This window comes from Nelumbo nucifera, chromosome 6, assembly GCF_055504915.1.
Source record: "Nelumbo nucifera cultivar China Antique chromosome 6, China Antique-T2T, whole genome shotgun sequence".
Taxonomy (NCBI): domain Eukaryota; kingdom Viridiplantae; phylum Streptophyta; class Magnoliopsida; order Proteales; family Nelumbonaceae; genus Nelumbo; species Nelumbo nucifera.
Genome location: NC_142654.1, coordinates 1,278,159 through 1,291,842, shown reverse-complemented (window position 1 = coordinate 1,291,842; position 13,684 = coordinate 1,278,159). Strand labels below are relative to the sequence as shown.

Below are 13,684 nucleotides of genomic sequence, written 5' to 3'. Positions count from 1 at the left end.
TGACCCTCTATTTTCATCTTGGTCCACTTATGTATCAGCCAGACCTAGACTACCTCGAATGCACCATAAAATTGGGTCTGGATGACTTAATCTATTCATAAAAATAAGAAAACAGGCAACTAATCTTGCATGGATAAAAATATTTTCTCTCACTGGTTAATTTTAAGATGGTCTGGTTTGAATGAATTTGGGTCGTCTTCCAAGTGGTTGCTAAATGTTTGGGTTTTCCAGATTGATGAATCCATAGGCTTTACACCACATAGGGTGCATATTCTTTTTTTGCATTCAGATTCTGATTGATTTTTCAACTTTGTTTTAGGAATCTTTGCAGAAAATACTAAATAGTGAGGGAAAAAAGGGCCAACCCATAATTGATATTCTTGAAATTAATCGATTGCGAAGGCAGTTACTTTTCCAGTCTTATGTGTGGGACCACCGCCTGATATACGCAGCCAGTGCTGACAGCCCTCAGGAAGGACCATGTGGATCAGTAGCAAAGCAGAAGGAGAAAACACTCGGTTCTAGTGAGAAGATTGTTGAGATGAACTGTCCTTCCAAGCCGGGTAAAGCTACTACTAGTCATGACTCCTTTGTTTTGGATGCAAAGTCCGATGAGGATCCTGTTCAGAAAGGAGCATTTGGTGAGCATCCCAACCAGCCTGACTCAGTTAATCAAGGAAGAGATACAAAGCAGGATTCTGATTATGGAAAAGAGGGCACGGATGATCTTTCTACCATCATAAATCATTGTGACCAATCTGACCCCTTGAAGACTGGGGCAACTGTTCGTAGAGTGCTCTCAGAAGGCCAATTCCCAATTATAGCAAATTTGTCAGACACCCTTGATGCAGCGTGGACAGGCGAAAATCACCCAGGAAGCACAACACCTAGTGAGAATGGTTATGCATTTTCTGATGCAGCTCTGATGGATTCATCAATCATAGAAGCTGTATCAGCAAAACCAGTTTTGGAAGATCATAGTGGCCAAAGTGGAGCTGAGGTGGTTCAATCTCTTGCGCCTGCATTAGTGAGCAAGGGGGCTGACAACATGGAAGACTCTATAAGCTGGGTGGGAATGCCTTTCCTAAACTTCTATAGGTCATTCAACAAAAGTTCCTCAGGAAGTTCTCCAAAGTTTGATATGGTTAGTGAGTATAATCCTATCTATGTCACATCATTTCGGGAGTTGGAGCGTCAAGGTGGGGCTAGATTGCTTTTGCCTGTAGGTGTCAATGACACTGTTGTGCCAGTTTATGATGATGAACCTACGAGTATTATTGCATATGCATTGGTTTCTCCTGATTATCATGCCCAGGTATCTGATGAACGGGAAAGACCAAAAGATGGGATAGAACCTTCGGTTTCATTACCATCTATTGATTCTGTGAATCTTCACTTGCTTCATTCTTTTGATGAGACAGTCTCTGAATCATTTAGAAATCTTGGGTCCACAGATGACAGCATCTTATCCACATCTGTGTCTAGGAGCTCCCTGGTGTTGGATCCTCTGTTGTATACAAAGGCATTGCATGTTAGAGTTTCTTTCTCAGATGATGGCCCACTTGGAAAGGCAAAGTATACTGTCACTTGTTATTATGCAAAGCGGTTTGAGGCCTTGAGAAGGACATGTTGTCCATCTGAGCTAGATTTCATAAGGTCTCTTAGTCGCTGCAAGAAGTGGGGAGCACAAGGTGGCAAGAGCAATGTCTTTTTTGCAAAAACCTTAGATGATCGGTTTATCATCAAACAAGTTACAAAGACAGAGCTGGAATCTTTCATCAAGTTTGCTCCAGAGTATTTCAAGTATCTATCTGAATCAATTGCCTCTGGCAGCCCGACATGTCTAGCAAAGATCTTGGGGATTTATCAGGTATGATATCTTTAAACCAAACTTAATAAGGTATGTTGCTGACTCTTAACCATGACCTCATCCAAATTGACTTGGATTCTAAGTGAAACTTTCCCAGCTAAGACTCTATGCTAAGGTACTTGTTGATTAATGACCAAACTTCTATATTTTAGGACAAAGTAATCAACTAGCTTAATTCCAAGATTTGGATTCTTGGTATTGATTAAGTTGTCTTGGACAGTTCCCCCCCCCCCCCCCCCCTCCCCCTCACATGCTTCCCTGACTTAATGCACTGTTTGGAATTGAAAATTTGCTAATTGTTGATGTTTGTGAAGATTGTTAGTACTGGTTGCTGGATTTCAATATTTGTTTGAGTTTATTATGGCTGAGCCGAACTGCTTGAAATTGAGCAGTTCCTCTCCAGTTCACCTATGTAATTCCTCAAATGTCTATATCCTTAAGGCACAATTTCCAAGGTGAAAAGTAATGCTTGGTTGAATATGCTACTGAAGTCCTATGATGCCCAGATATGGACATGGACATGGGAAACAGGGATATCTCTCCATTTCTAAAATCCAGGACATGGATATAGTATAGGTATCCCATGTAATATGCTTATATCATGTTTTTATATCTATTTCTTAAAGAGAAATGTTATTTCTCAAGACTTACATCTTGCTAAATAATATGTATAATTTTTTATGGTATAATTTGTTAAAGCATACCATCTTACATCTTTTAAAAGTTTTTAATGCTATAGAGTATATCTAAAAGTGTCCATGCATTATCTGTTGTCTTGTCTAGTATCATGTCTGAGCATGTCTTGAACTGGTACGCCAGGCATGTTTAAGTCGCAACTGGTTGATTGCATGATCATAACCATCCTATCCGTGCATTTCACTGCAGACCGTTAACTTTGTTTTACGTTTTTAAAGAATTTGATGTATGGGACAATTTCAACTATTTTTTAAGTTGCCACAATTTTTACAAGTATCAATTTTTTAAGATGGGAAAAATTCAAAATAACCGTTCTGTGGCCTTAGACAAAATTTGGTTGAAACTTTAATTTTACTTAAGAAGTTGAATTTTATGACTAGTCATAAAATTATACCAGACTCATATTTGGGGTGGGGAGGGGTGATTTTCTAGTCAGGTTATTTTGTGAGCTTCCCTAAATGACCCAGGTATCTTTCCTAAATGACTGGTCCGTGGCCGATGAAGTCTGTCTCCTGTCTGATGGATGGTCTGGATCAGCCACATGATTTTTTATTTTTTGGAGTAAAGAGAAAATTCATTAAACAGAAAAAGATATATACAGGAGAATTTTTTACAACAAGTTTGCTAGGATAGAAGCCATTAGAGAAAGAATATTTTCTTGCATCTTCTCCTGGCTTCTCTCCTCTGACCAGTTCAAAGGTTTCACGTATGCTGATCATGAAAGGAATTTAATAGAGATTAATCATTCTTCATATAGTGACAATCAGCCTGAACACCTCATCACTCCCAGGCCAGATCTAGATTATTTACTGATGTTTGATGGCAGTTGTAGATCAACTTCCGGCCAGCCTCTGGCGGCTGGCATTGGGGGGAGTTATTCTAAACAGAGAGGGCTCTGTGATTTGGGCTTACAGTGGTCCAGTTGTAGATGCTTCTGAAGCTGAAATCAGAGCATTGGTGATGGTTCTGAGAATTGTTAGATCTCTTCAGCTTAACTCTGTTCTCATTGAGGGGGACTCTAGGAATGTTATTAATTGGGCCTCCCACTCAGATAAGGGCCCTTGGACGCTGGGTCACCTTCTCAATGAGATTTCTGAAGTAGTATCTTCTCTGCATTGCGGTTTTAGATGGATTCCAAGGGAGCTACTCAGCTGTGGATCTTTTGGCTAAATCTGGGGTGGATAGAAATTTTTTGTATAGTGCAAACACTTTGCCCCCTTAAGTGGGGGGAAGATATTTTAGTTCTGTGTGGTTGACTATTTTGTTTGTACATTACATCCTCTCATGTACATCCCCCCTCCCCCCTTTTGAATATTATGGTTACCTTTTCTTTAAAAAAAAAAGATAGATACAATCCAATAGGTGACAAGATGGCACCTAGCTTTTTTTTTTGAAGAATCAGAATAAAAGATTTCATTAAAATAGAAAAGAATCATACAACCTGTCAACCTGGGGGGGGGGGGGGGGTGTTAAGATAGCACCCAATTACAAGTCTGTAACTCAAGAAAATTCCAAAAATTCTCCCCCAACTTTGTTCTGCTAGTCTGAAGGAAATCTGTATGCACCAGAATCCAATCTGACACCAAATTCGCAATCAAGGCTAAAACACCTCCAACATTCTTCTGTCTGTTCTCGAATAATCTTCTATTTCTCTCATTCCATAAGACCCAGCAGACTGCAAAAGGGACGCAGCTCCCCATGATCTTTGCTTTCTTGCTCCCATTAAAAAGCATAAACTGAAACAGATTATAAAGACTGAATTTCAAGCACATTCCAGAAGTTCTCCCCCAAATCTGATCTACTGACTTGGTCAAAATCTGGAAGCACCCAAACCCAGTCTGCTACAAGTTTCCCCACCAGAACCACCAGTGTTTCAGTATTTTTAGCTTTGTCTTCAAAAAGCCTTCTGTTTCTTTCGTTCCACAGGACCCAGCACATAGAAAAGGGAATGCGGCTCCAAACTATCCCTGCTTTCCTGCTTCCTCCAAATCTTGGCCAAGAAGAGAAAATTTCTTCTGTTGACCTTGGCTGAAATACTATTTGCCCGAAAGAGAGAAATAGAATTTCTTACAAGAAAAGAATAGGTGGAATACAGTCTCTTCATCTGAGCAGTACAACACACAGAAATTTCCTAATCAGAATACTCTACTTTTTTAAGTAGTCGACTGTTAAAATACTGTCCAAAGCGACTCGGGATCTGCTACCCACAAGTTGTACCCACATCCATACCCACAGAGCACCACCACCATGTATTGGGAACATCTTCCCATGAATGACAAGGGGTGTTAGGAACCTGCCTAACTCAGGGCTCTTCGAGGGGCCAACCTCCTGAATTCTTGGAAAGAGAGAGAGAGAGAGAGAGAGAGAGATTAATGCTGAAAGAGTCCATCCCTTATTCCTTTTCTGCTCTACTACTTATAGTTTTACAATCTTGATTGTTACAGTTGTTACAAGTGGATGGTTAGTTGTGCTGATGTGGCCTCCTCTTGTAAAACTGATTAACTGCCTTCTGTTCCTCTTGTAAAACTGATTAACTGCCTTCTGTTCCAGCAGTCTTGACAATCCCCCCTTCCTTTAGAGCGACATTGCCCTCAAGGTCTAATGTAGGAAAATTTGATTGCAGATCTAAGTAGGAAAATTTGAGTCCATGTGCATGAATATGGGCTGATCTGGATCTCCTCTTTGCTTTGTTAGTGTTGCAAGACTGATGGGCCTTGGGCCTTGCATGTTTGCCCTTGTAGATGGACTGTAGAGTTTCCTGATGTGAAGTCCATGGTGAGACGGGCCTAGTCACAGATCACGGGTCCTAGCTGTCTTAACCATTGAATGCCTAGCACCACGTCTGCTCCACTGAGATGGAGAGGATATAGTTCCACCGCAAACTGATGACCCGAATCTTTAGTGGTAGGCCCTTGCAAATGCTATTGCAAGATAGGCTGTTACCGTTGGCCACATGGACCGTAAAGGCCGTTGTTGGTTGAACCGTAAATCCCATTTTATCCACCAAGACTTGAGTTATGAAGTTAAGGGAGCTGCCACTGTCTATGAGGATTGACACTTGGCATCCTAGAATCAGCCCTGCAACTCTCATTGTTTGAGGGGACGCAAGTCCCGTAAGGGCTTGTAAGGATATTTCAGGCGTGCCATTGGATTGTATTTCCCACCCTGGGTTAGATTCTCTGCAACCGGTGATGTCGTCTTCCTCTTCGGCATCTGTTTGGAGGAGAAACGCTTGTTGTTTCTTGCAGCGATGGCTCGGCTCAAATTTCTCTTCGCAGTTGTAACAGAGACCTTTGTCTCTGCGGGCTTGCATCTCTGCCCAGGTTAGCCGTTTGAAAGGAACCAGTGGGCCTGGGCCCAGTACTCCTTCCTCCTTGTCTGGTGCTGTCGTCCTTTCTTTCTCCCTTCTTGCTTCTGGACCCCATGGTCGCTGCACCTTTCTTGCTCGACTGAACTTGTCCTCATACAATCTTGCTAGTGCTGCCGCATTGATGACCGAAGTGGGCTGCATCGCTTTCACTTCCAGTCGCAGTTCTTCTTTTAGGCCGCCGCCGAAGCTTCCCACCAATGCCTTCTCCGTCCACCCTTGGACTCTCACGGCTAGCCTTTCGAACTCCATCTGGTATTCTTTTACTGATCCCACCTGCTGCAGCTTTGCCAAAATTTCATCAAGATCTTCGAACCCAGATGATCCAAAACGAACAGTCATGGCGTCTGTGAAGTCTGCCCAGGTTTGACGAGGGTGCCCCCTTCTGTACCATTGAAACCAGAGGATAGCTTCCCCTTCAAGATGCGCCGAAGCCAGAGCTACCCTATCTTGTCCCGGTGTTTCATGGTAATCGAAATACCTTTCGGCTCTGAGAATCCAGGGAGTTGGGTCGCCGCCTGAGAAGATGGTGAAGTCGATTTTGGCTATTCTTGTTGCCGCCCCTGTTCTGCGGCTGTTTTCATTGCTGCGCTCTTCTTGGCTTCCTCTATCAGTGTTCGTTGCCCCCTGCTCCAGTTGAAGGAGGAGAGCAGTGAAGCCTTCCTTCATTTCTTTGAGATCTAAAGACATTCGATGGATCTCTACCTCCATCTGATCCATTCGGGTGTCTACTGACGTGTTTCTTGTGTTGGTCATGCTGGCTCTGATACCAAATTGTTAGGAACCTGCCTAACTCAGGGCTCTTCGAGGGGCCAACCTCCTGAATTATTGGGGGGAGAGAGAGAGAGAGAGAGTTTAATGCTGAAAGAGTCCATCCCTTATTCCTTTTCTGCTCTACTACTTATAGTTTTACAATCTTGATTGTTACAGTTGTTACAAGTGGATGGCAGTTGTTACAAGTGGATGGTTAGTTGTGCTGATGTGGCCTCCTCTTGTAAAACTGATTAACTGCCTTCTGTTGGTCTGTTCCAGCAGTCTTGACAAGGGGGATATTCCCAATGAACAGTTGTCAGAGATGTGGGAACATCTCGTGGGTAGCAGATCTGAGCTCGTCCAAAGCAACCAACCAAGCAAATGCTTCCACTCTAGGTAGAACAAGATTCCCCCAGACACCCCCCCTCCCACCCCCACATGATCTGAGACCAGCTGATCCTTCACCAACACGAAATATAAGGTTTTCACAGTGAACACCCCATTCCTGCACTCTTTCTTTCCACCACAGCCCATCCCTTGAAGAGGATGAAACCTTAACCTTCTGTAACTTTTCCAGCAACTGAATACATTCTTCTATCTCCTGATCCAGCAGGGGTCAGGGTTCTTCTGAATCTGGGGAACCATACAATCTGATCTCCCTCAGTTCAAAGCTTTGATCAACTTTAATGTGATGCTCAGTCAACTTGTAAAGCTTCGGTCACATATCACACAGCTTCTCTACTTCACACCACTCATCCTCCCAAAATCTTATCCTTGACCCATCACCCAACCTAACGGTCCTAATTGATTCTTTAAACTCTTGATTGAACAGCATTATCCCTTTCCAGATACCCATAAGAGTTGGAGACCTCCCTTGACTCCCACCCAAACCTCACCAACCCGTACCTCCCAACTACAACCCTCCTCCAAAGAGACTCCATCTCCCTTTCTAGCCCAAACCTCCAAAGCCACTTATCCAAAAGGGCCTTGTTGAAAATTTTGACCCTCCTAATACCCAAACCACCATTCCCTTTTGGCCTATATACCTTGTCCCACTTCTCCAGATGAAACTTCTTAGCTCCCCCAGCCCCTTCCCACAAGAAATTCCTCTGAAGATTCTCAAATTTTTCCGCCATCTTTGCTGGAATCTTCAATAAGGACAGATAATAAATCTGTAAACTAGAAAGAACACTCCTAACTAGTGTAATTCTGCCCCCTAGAGAAAGATATTTTGCTTTCCAGCTCTCCAACCTCTTCTCCATTCTTTCAATTACTGGCCTCCATATTTCTACTTTAGAAGCTTACCCTACTGGAAGGCCCAAATAAAGGAAAGGCAACTCCCCAACTTGTCATTCGAACACCACTGCAAACTGATCCAGCTCCTCCCTCCTTACTTCCCCACCCCAATCAGCAAGCTCTTAGCTAGGTTAACTTTGAAACCTGTGAGCATCTCAAAGTTAGCCAAAATGGCCCTAAGATTCAGCACCTGATCCACTGAGCATTTCTTCATGTGGAAGAAATAGGTATGGTTGTGTGGGGAATATCCTTACTTGACCTGATTAGGAAACCTTCTCCTATATGTATGTGGAGCTGTCAACATTCCAGATCAACCTAACAGACCTGAACTGGTCATACACAAACATGCATGCATGTGTTGTGGAAGAGAGAGACAATGGGGTCTGGTGTGTATTCTTATTGATTTGGGACCAGACCAACTCACCAACCTTAATCCAGCCCATTTATATGCATGTTTGCTTGTTGAGTTGTTTAGAAAGAACTTGAACAACCATCGTGTCTTACACATGGCAACATTGTTTGAGGTGCAAAGGAACTCTATCTTTTCACTCCCTACTCATAGAAGAAGTTTAAGCTTGAAAGTCATAGCCACACACAATTTTAGAACAAGTTCTTTTATGTGGGAAGCTTTGAAACTTTTTTTTGTAACCTTGAACAATCAATATTAATCACGGAAAGTCCAATACATGGTGGGGTGTATGCTGATTGGACAGTGGAGTTGGGTAGGTTGCTTATCCATAGGGTCCCTATCCAGGTTTGGCTACATAGCCCTCCAAGTTTGCCTGAGATTTGCTAAATTGAATTGATAACAATTAAAGGAGATTTGAGAAATGATATCTCGTAGACAGAATGTGGACAGTGGCCATTGGAGATTACCACATTTCCTGGATGAAATTAGAGAACTTCTTTCTCAGATAAATGCCCAGATCCATAGGATCCCAAGGGGTCTTAATCTGGTAGCTGACATGTAAGCTAAATCATGGTAGTTGTTGTTAAGGGTGTAGGGACCAGTTTTGAAAAGACTATTCAGATTCTGGAAACTAGTTCTTTAGTTCCATACTCGTGAATCAGAAATTCTACAGAACCCTAGGGTTCTAGTTCTTGGTTGTCAATGCTTGAATCCTGAGAAAGATAGTTACCTTGTAGTAAGTTTTTCTTTACACATTTTTCTTGTATCTCCATTTCTGTTCTTGAATTTGATCTTCTGTATTGGTGTTCTGTGGCAGGTTACGTCGAAGCACCTTAAAGGAGGGAAGGAATCAAAGATGGATGTTCTAGTTATGGAGAATCTTCTTTTTGGACGGAATGTTACAAGACTTTATGACCTTAAGGGATCTTCGCGGTCACGGTATAATCCAGATTCAAGTGGAACTAATAAAGTTCTGTTGGATCAGAATCTGATCGAAGCGATGCCAACTTCTCCTATTTTTGTGGGAAACAAGGCGAAGCGGTTGCTGGAGAGAGCTGTTTGGAATGATACTTCTTTTCTCGCGGTAACCTTAAGAACCAATCATTGATATTAATGGGTTCAAGTATTACATAAACCATTTACAAATTAGGTTCTTGCTCTTGGTGGTTTTGGCGTTGCACTCTAACTGTGTAATCATAGGTTTCTTGAGTTCTGAGGTACCTGATGCCAAAACTAAGAGGGTCTTTAAAAATTTCACCTTTAGCCTAGGCAGATTGCAAACCATACCATGCTCCAATAGTGATTCAACTCCTTTGGGTTTTAGACTTTTAGTTCAACAAAACTTTGCTTCAATTAAAGTGACCCAAGAAAAAAATTAAAATAAAACAGACCAAAAGTTGGGCTACTTGCTGCAATATATCTAGGTTTAAAGCAGCATGGTTTCATCTAATTTTGTTTGCATATTCCTGAACAGCCCAGAGTGACAGCTTTAGGTAAACTGAGAGCAGACACAAGTAGTGGGGATCAGTCTATTGAAGAAAAAAGCTAAGGCTGATTAGATTATTGCCCCATCTTTGTCATATTTGTTTGGATGGTCTGCAAAACTGTTGGCAATGATCTTTTGACTAGGTTGACCTTAGCATTGGAGAGAAGCTAGGTGGTTTAGGTAAAACACTGGCTTCATCTCCCTTTTCCAGAAGTTACCGGAAAGGGTGCATTAGATTCCTTCCCTTGATATATCCTGTGAAGACTCTAGGTTTCCTTTTGTCTTTGGTATCTTGAATGATCATTAATCAAATTGACATTCTCATAATCACTTTGGGAAAAGGGAAAACTCTTTCTATTTTTATTATTGTGTATTCTGCAGTTTGCTGGAATTGGCTGACACCTAGTATCCTTAACTGGCTGCAAAATTTTGTTTTTTCCAAGTTACATGTTTTTGAGGACTGCTTTGCAGTATGTCTTTTTGATCTGTAATTCACATTCATTTCATGGCAGTCCATTGATGTAATGGATTACTCTTTATTGGTTGGGGTGGACGAAGAGAAGCACGAGCTGGTTCTTGGGATAATTGATTTCATGAGGCAGTACACATGGGACAAGCACCTTGAGACGTGGGTGAAGGCTTCAGGCATCCTTGGTGGGCCAAAGAATTCATCTCCTACTGTAATCTCGCCTAAACAATACAAGAAACGGTTCAGGAAAGCTATGTCTGCATATTTTCTTATGGTACCAGATCAGTGGTCCCCTCCAACCATCATCCCCAGCAGGTCTCAATCGGATCTCTGTGAAGAGAACACACAAGGTGGGACCTCCTTTGAGTGATAGTACAAAACAAGTTTACCTGTATATGTCTGGATGTAAGTTGGAAATCAATGATCTCTCTTTTTGTTTTGTTTATTTTTTCTGTTTTTCTTTCCCCCCTTTTCTTTTCTTTTCTACTTGCCTTTTTTTTTTCATGTTTTTCCATTGTAAATTTTTTGGATGGCAGCCTCATTGCTATTCTTAGAAAATGTATAAAAAAATTTGATAGAAAGAGCAGAACAAGGTTGGCTGGCTAATGCCAAGAAATTCTCGACGAGGTATAAATATTAGATGACCTCTCGGTGAGTTAGGTGTACAAGAACATCTTTGTTCATATTCTTATTTTACTTATAATATATATCACGTTATACCGTCAGATTTCTGTGCATGGGTTTGGTATTGGTATTACATGTATCATTCTTCCCATTTCCAAGGAGCTTCTCTGTTCTGATTATTTAGGGTGTTTTGGATCGAGGTTTCCAGCAAAGCCTAACTTCACTCAATTGGATAATGATATAGATTTGTTTTCCTACATTGCATTTGCAAAACGGCGAAATCTCCGCCATTGTTGCTAGGCATTCTTAGGCCTGCTTTTAGCTTTTAGCCTTTTGTGTGATTCTCAAATGAGAAGTGTGAAAGTGCAACCACCAGATATGCCCTTCATTGTTTTGTGTAGTGGGAACAACAAGGACGTTTGTACTAAAGATTTCTTGGTGATACGCCTGATCTCCCATAGGGGCTGTTTTGAGTAGCTCGGCACCACACTTATAACCCCCCTCTCCAAATTTGGTGGTAGTGGGATTCGAATCCCGACTTGTAATAGAATAGGAGATATGCAGGGAAGACATTTGAATTTGGTAATCAGAAACAGTGATCTGCATTTCTGGACTCTGAACCATATATCTTTCTATTGCATTTCTGATCGTCTGCAAGGGGCCCAGTTCCAGTAAATATTCATGATTACTCGAGACCAGAAGATGTACATGACTACATATAACATAGGTAATAGGTGCCATGCATATCATCATCATCATCTAAATAAATGTTTACAACCCCTATATGATAAATGGGTATTCCAATGTGTCGCTAGTTTTCAAAATCAAGCAATAAATCTTTTCTTCTGTAAACTTTTAAGGAGCGCAGCTAGTCTGTTTCCTTGACAAGTGCTGTTTGCAACAAGTCATAACCCGTAACTCATATATGAAAAGATGAGCAATTTGTTTACTAATGATTAAAAGTTTTTTTTTTTTTATTAAAAAAAAAAAACCACCTCTATAGGCCTAAAGATAGTTGTCTCCCATTCCTAGATCCTAAGTGTACAGTACATTTGAGGTTCAGGTACTTCAATGCTTTCTTCTTCACATTGGGATAGTGTCTTACATGCATAAACATCATCATCATCATATTAATTAGAAAGCTCTCTCTAAGCAGTAAGCACTAGCAAGCAACTTATTTTGTTGGAGGCTTGGAGCTTTAACAAAATCTGTTAGAGCCGTTCCAGTCCACTTCTTCTTGTGCAGTGACAGCTTTTTGTCCATCCGCTTCAATAATTTGAAAGCCGTTTCTCTGAAGAAGATTGATGATTTCAATCTGTCTGAACGCACTGAGAGTTGAAAAAAAAAAAAAAAATCAATTAGAAAGCAGATATATCAATATGTTGATAGCGCTAAACTGCTGCATCTTTAATTTGGGCAGAAAATTTTTTACCTTAGGCTGGGAGCTGGTTTTGGGGCCTCTGCAGGTTGAAAACGCGGGCCCTCGTCAAGTCCCTCGCATATAATTTCGCCGTTGCCATCCCTATAACAGACTATTCCCCTTGACTGATCTTCAAAAACCTGTTAGAAGCCAAAGTGTTGTTGACTTGAAGAACACACATGAGGATGAGGTGGCAAGGCCGACCCGCCTTGCTTTCTAACTAAAGAAAACAAGTAAACACAAAAGCTGGAAACATACAGAAAACGGATTGAAAAAGAAAAACAGTACAATTGGAGTAGAGCAGGATTAGCACCTTGTTTTCCATGGATGATCTGATCTGAAACCCAGCTGGTGATTTCTTGGCAGATGGTAATTGGATCTGTCTGTCTCGAAGCATAAAGATTCTGGTGACAGGCTTTTTGATTAAACCTGATTGAAACATCATATGGGGAGAAGAAGAACAACAACAACAACCTGTGGCCATTGAATTTGAAGCAGCCGGCTTTCAAGCTTCAAGTTTCAAGGGCACATGGATAAGAAGAAGAGATGAAGCTGGCGATGGTGGCTTCTGTTTAGTGTTTTAGGTGGCTGAAGCTGAATAATGGTTTTGGCTGTGGTGGGTTTGCCTTGTACCAGCAAAGTAAACGAAGAAAAATATTTAAAAGAGGCTAATTGTTTATATATTCTTATCTTAGTATGTAGATGTAAGTTGGTATATAATAGGCTTATCTTAGTACTGTTGATGGAGAATTGATACTTGTGGGCCCCTCTGATACGTCGATTCCACGACTTGGCTCTCTATCATGATTGGTGGAGATTCCATGTGCTTACATTATTGTTCACCTATCGCTATTATTTTATTGCCTATGTAGTCATGTACACATGTAATTCTTCCACTTGCTCATTATTTATTATTTTATTTGTTCAGTGTATGGCATTAATGGTGCTAGCGTATAAAGTCCAAACTCCCAAAAGAGTGAGAGATTGATCATAGGGAGAATGACGGTTCAGCCGGGTCAGAATTTTTAGGCCCAACTACTGTTAGGGTAGGTGTTAGCATACGGAATTGATGTTAATTTATGGGTGGGTATTGATATATAGAGTGTGAATATTTGACATTTTAAATGTTTATAGATTTGTAGTGGAATTCAGAAATCTACATTGGAGCTGTCCGTACTTTTCCATTGATTTCTTATGGCTCTGCACTCAATTTAGACAGAATCATTATTATAATTAAAATGTTTTATCTCGCTTTATAAATTTTTATTCATTTTATGGTTTTATTTACCAAAAT

General features: G+C 41.1%; 2 protein-coding genes across 4 annotated transcripts in view; one reads left to right on the top strand and one right to left on the bottom strand.

The window, feature by feature from the left end:
• The window catches only part of FAB1B (phosphatidylinositol-4-phosphate 5-kinase family protein), a 33,125-nt gene extending 22,054 nt beyond the window's left edge, over window positions 1–11,071 (top strand). For all 3 annotated transcript variants that reach the window (XM_088889626.1, XM_010275520.3, XM_010275518.3), the window contains 3 exons: window positions 320–1,870; window positions 9,209–9,475; window positions 10,390–11,071. In XM_088889626.1, coding sequence (XP_088745752.1) covers window positions 320–1,870; window positions 9,209–9,475; window positions 10,390–10,716 — 2,145 coding nt within the window. In that variant the 3' untranslated portion in view covers window positions 10,717–11,071. The remainder of the gene's footprint in view (window positions 1–319; window positions 1,871–9,208; window positions 9,476–10,389) is intronic.
• An 892-nt stretch (window positions 11,072–11,963) lies between these two features.
• On the bottom strand, window positions 11,964–13,078 carry LOC104609259 (LL-diaminopimelate aminotransferase). Its single transcript, XM_010275516.3, has 3 exons — window positions 12,704–13,078; window positions 12,403–12,530; window positions 11,964–12,298 (listed from the first exon to the last, which is right to left on the bottom strand). Exons 1-3 carry the CDS (start codon window positions 12,872–12,874, stop codon window positions 12,169–12,171), a joined length of 429 nt encoding a protein of 142 aa, XP_010273818.1. The 5' UTR covers window positions 12,875–13,078; the 3' UTR covers window positions 11,964–12,168.
• Window positions 13,079–13,684: the final 606 nt, after the last annotated feature.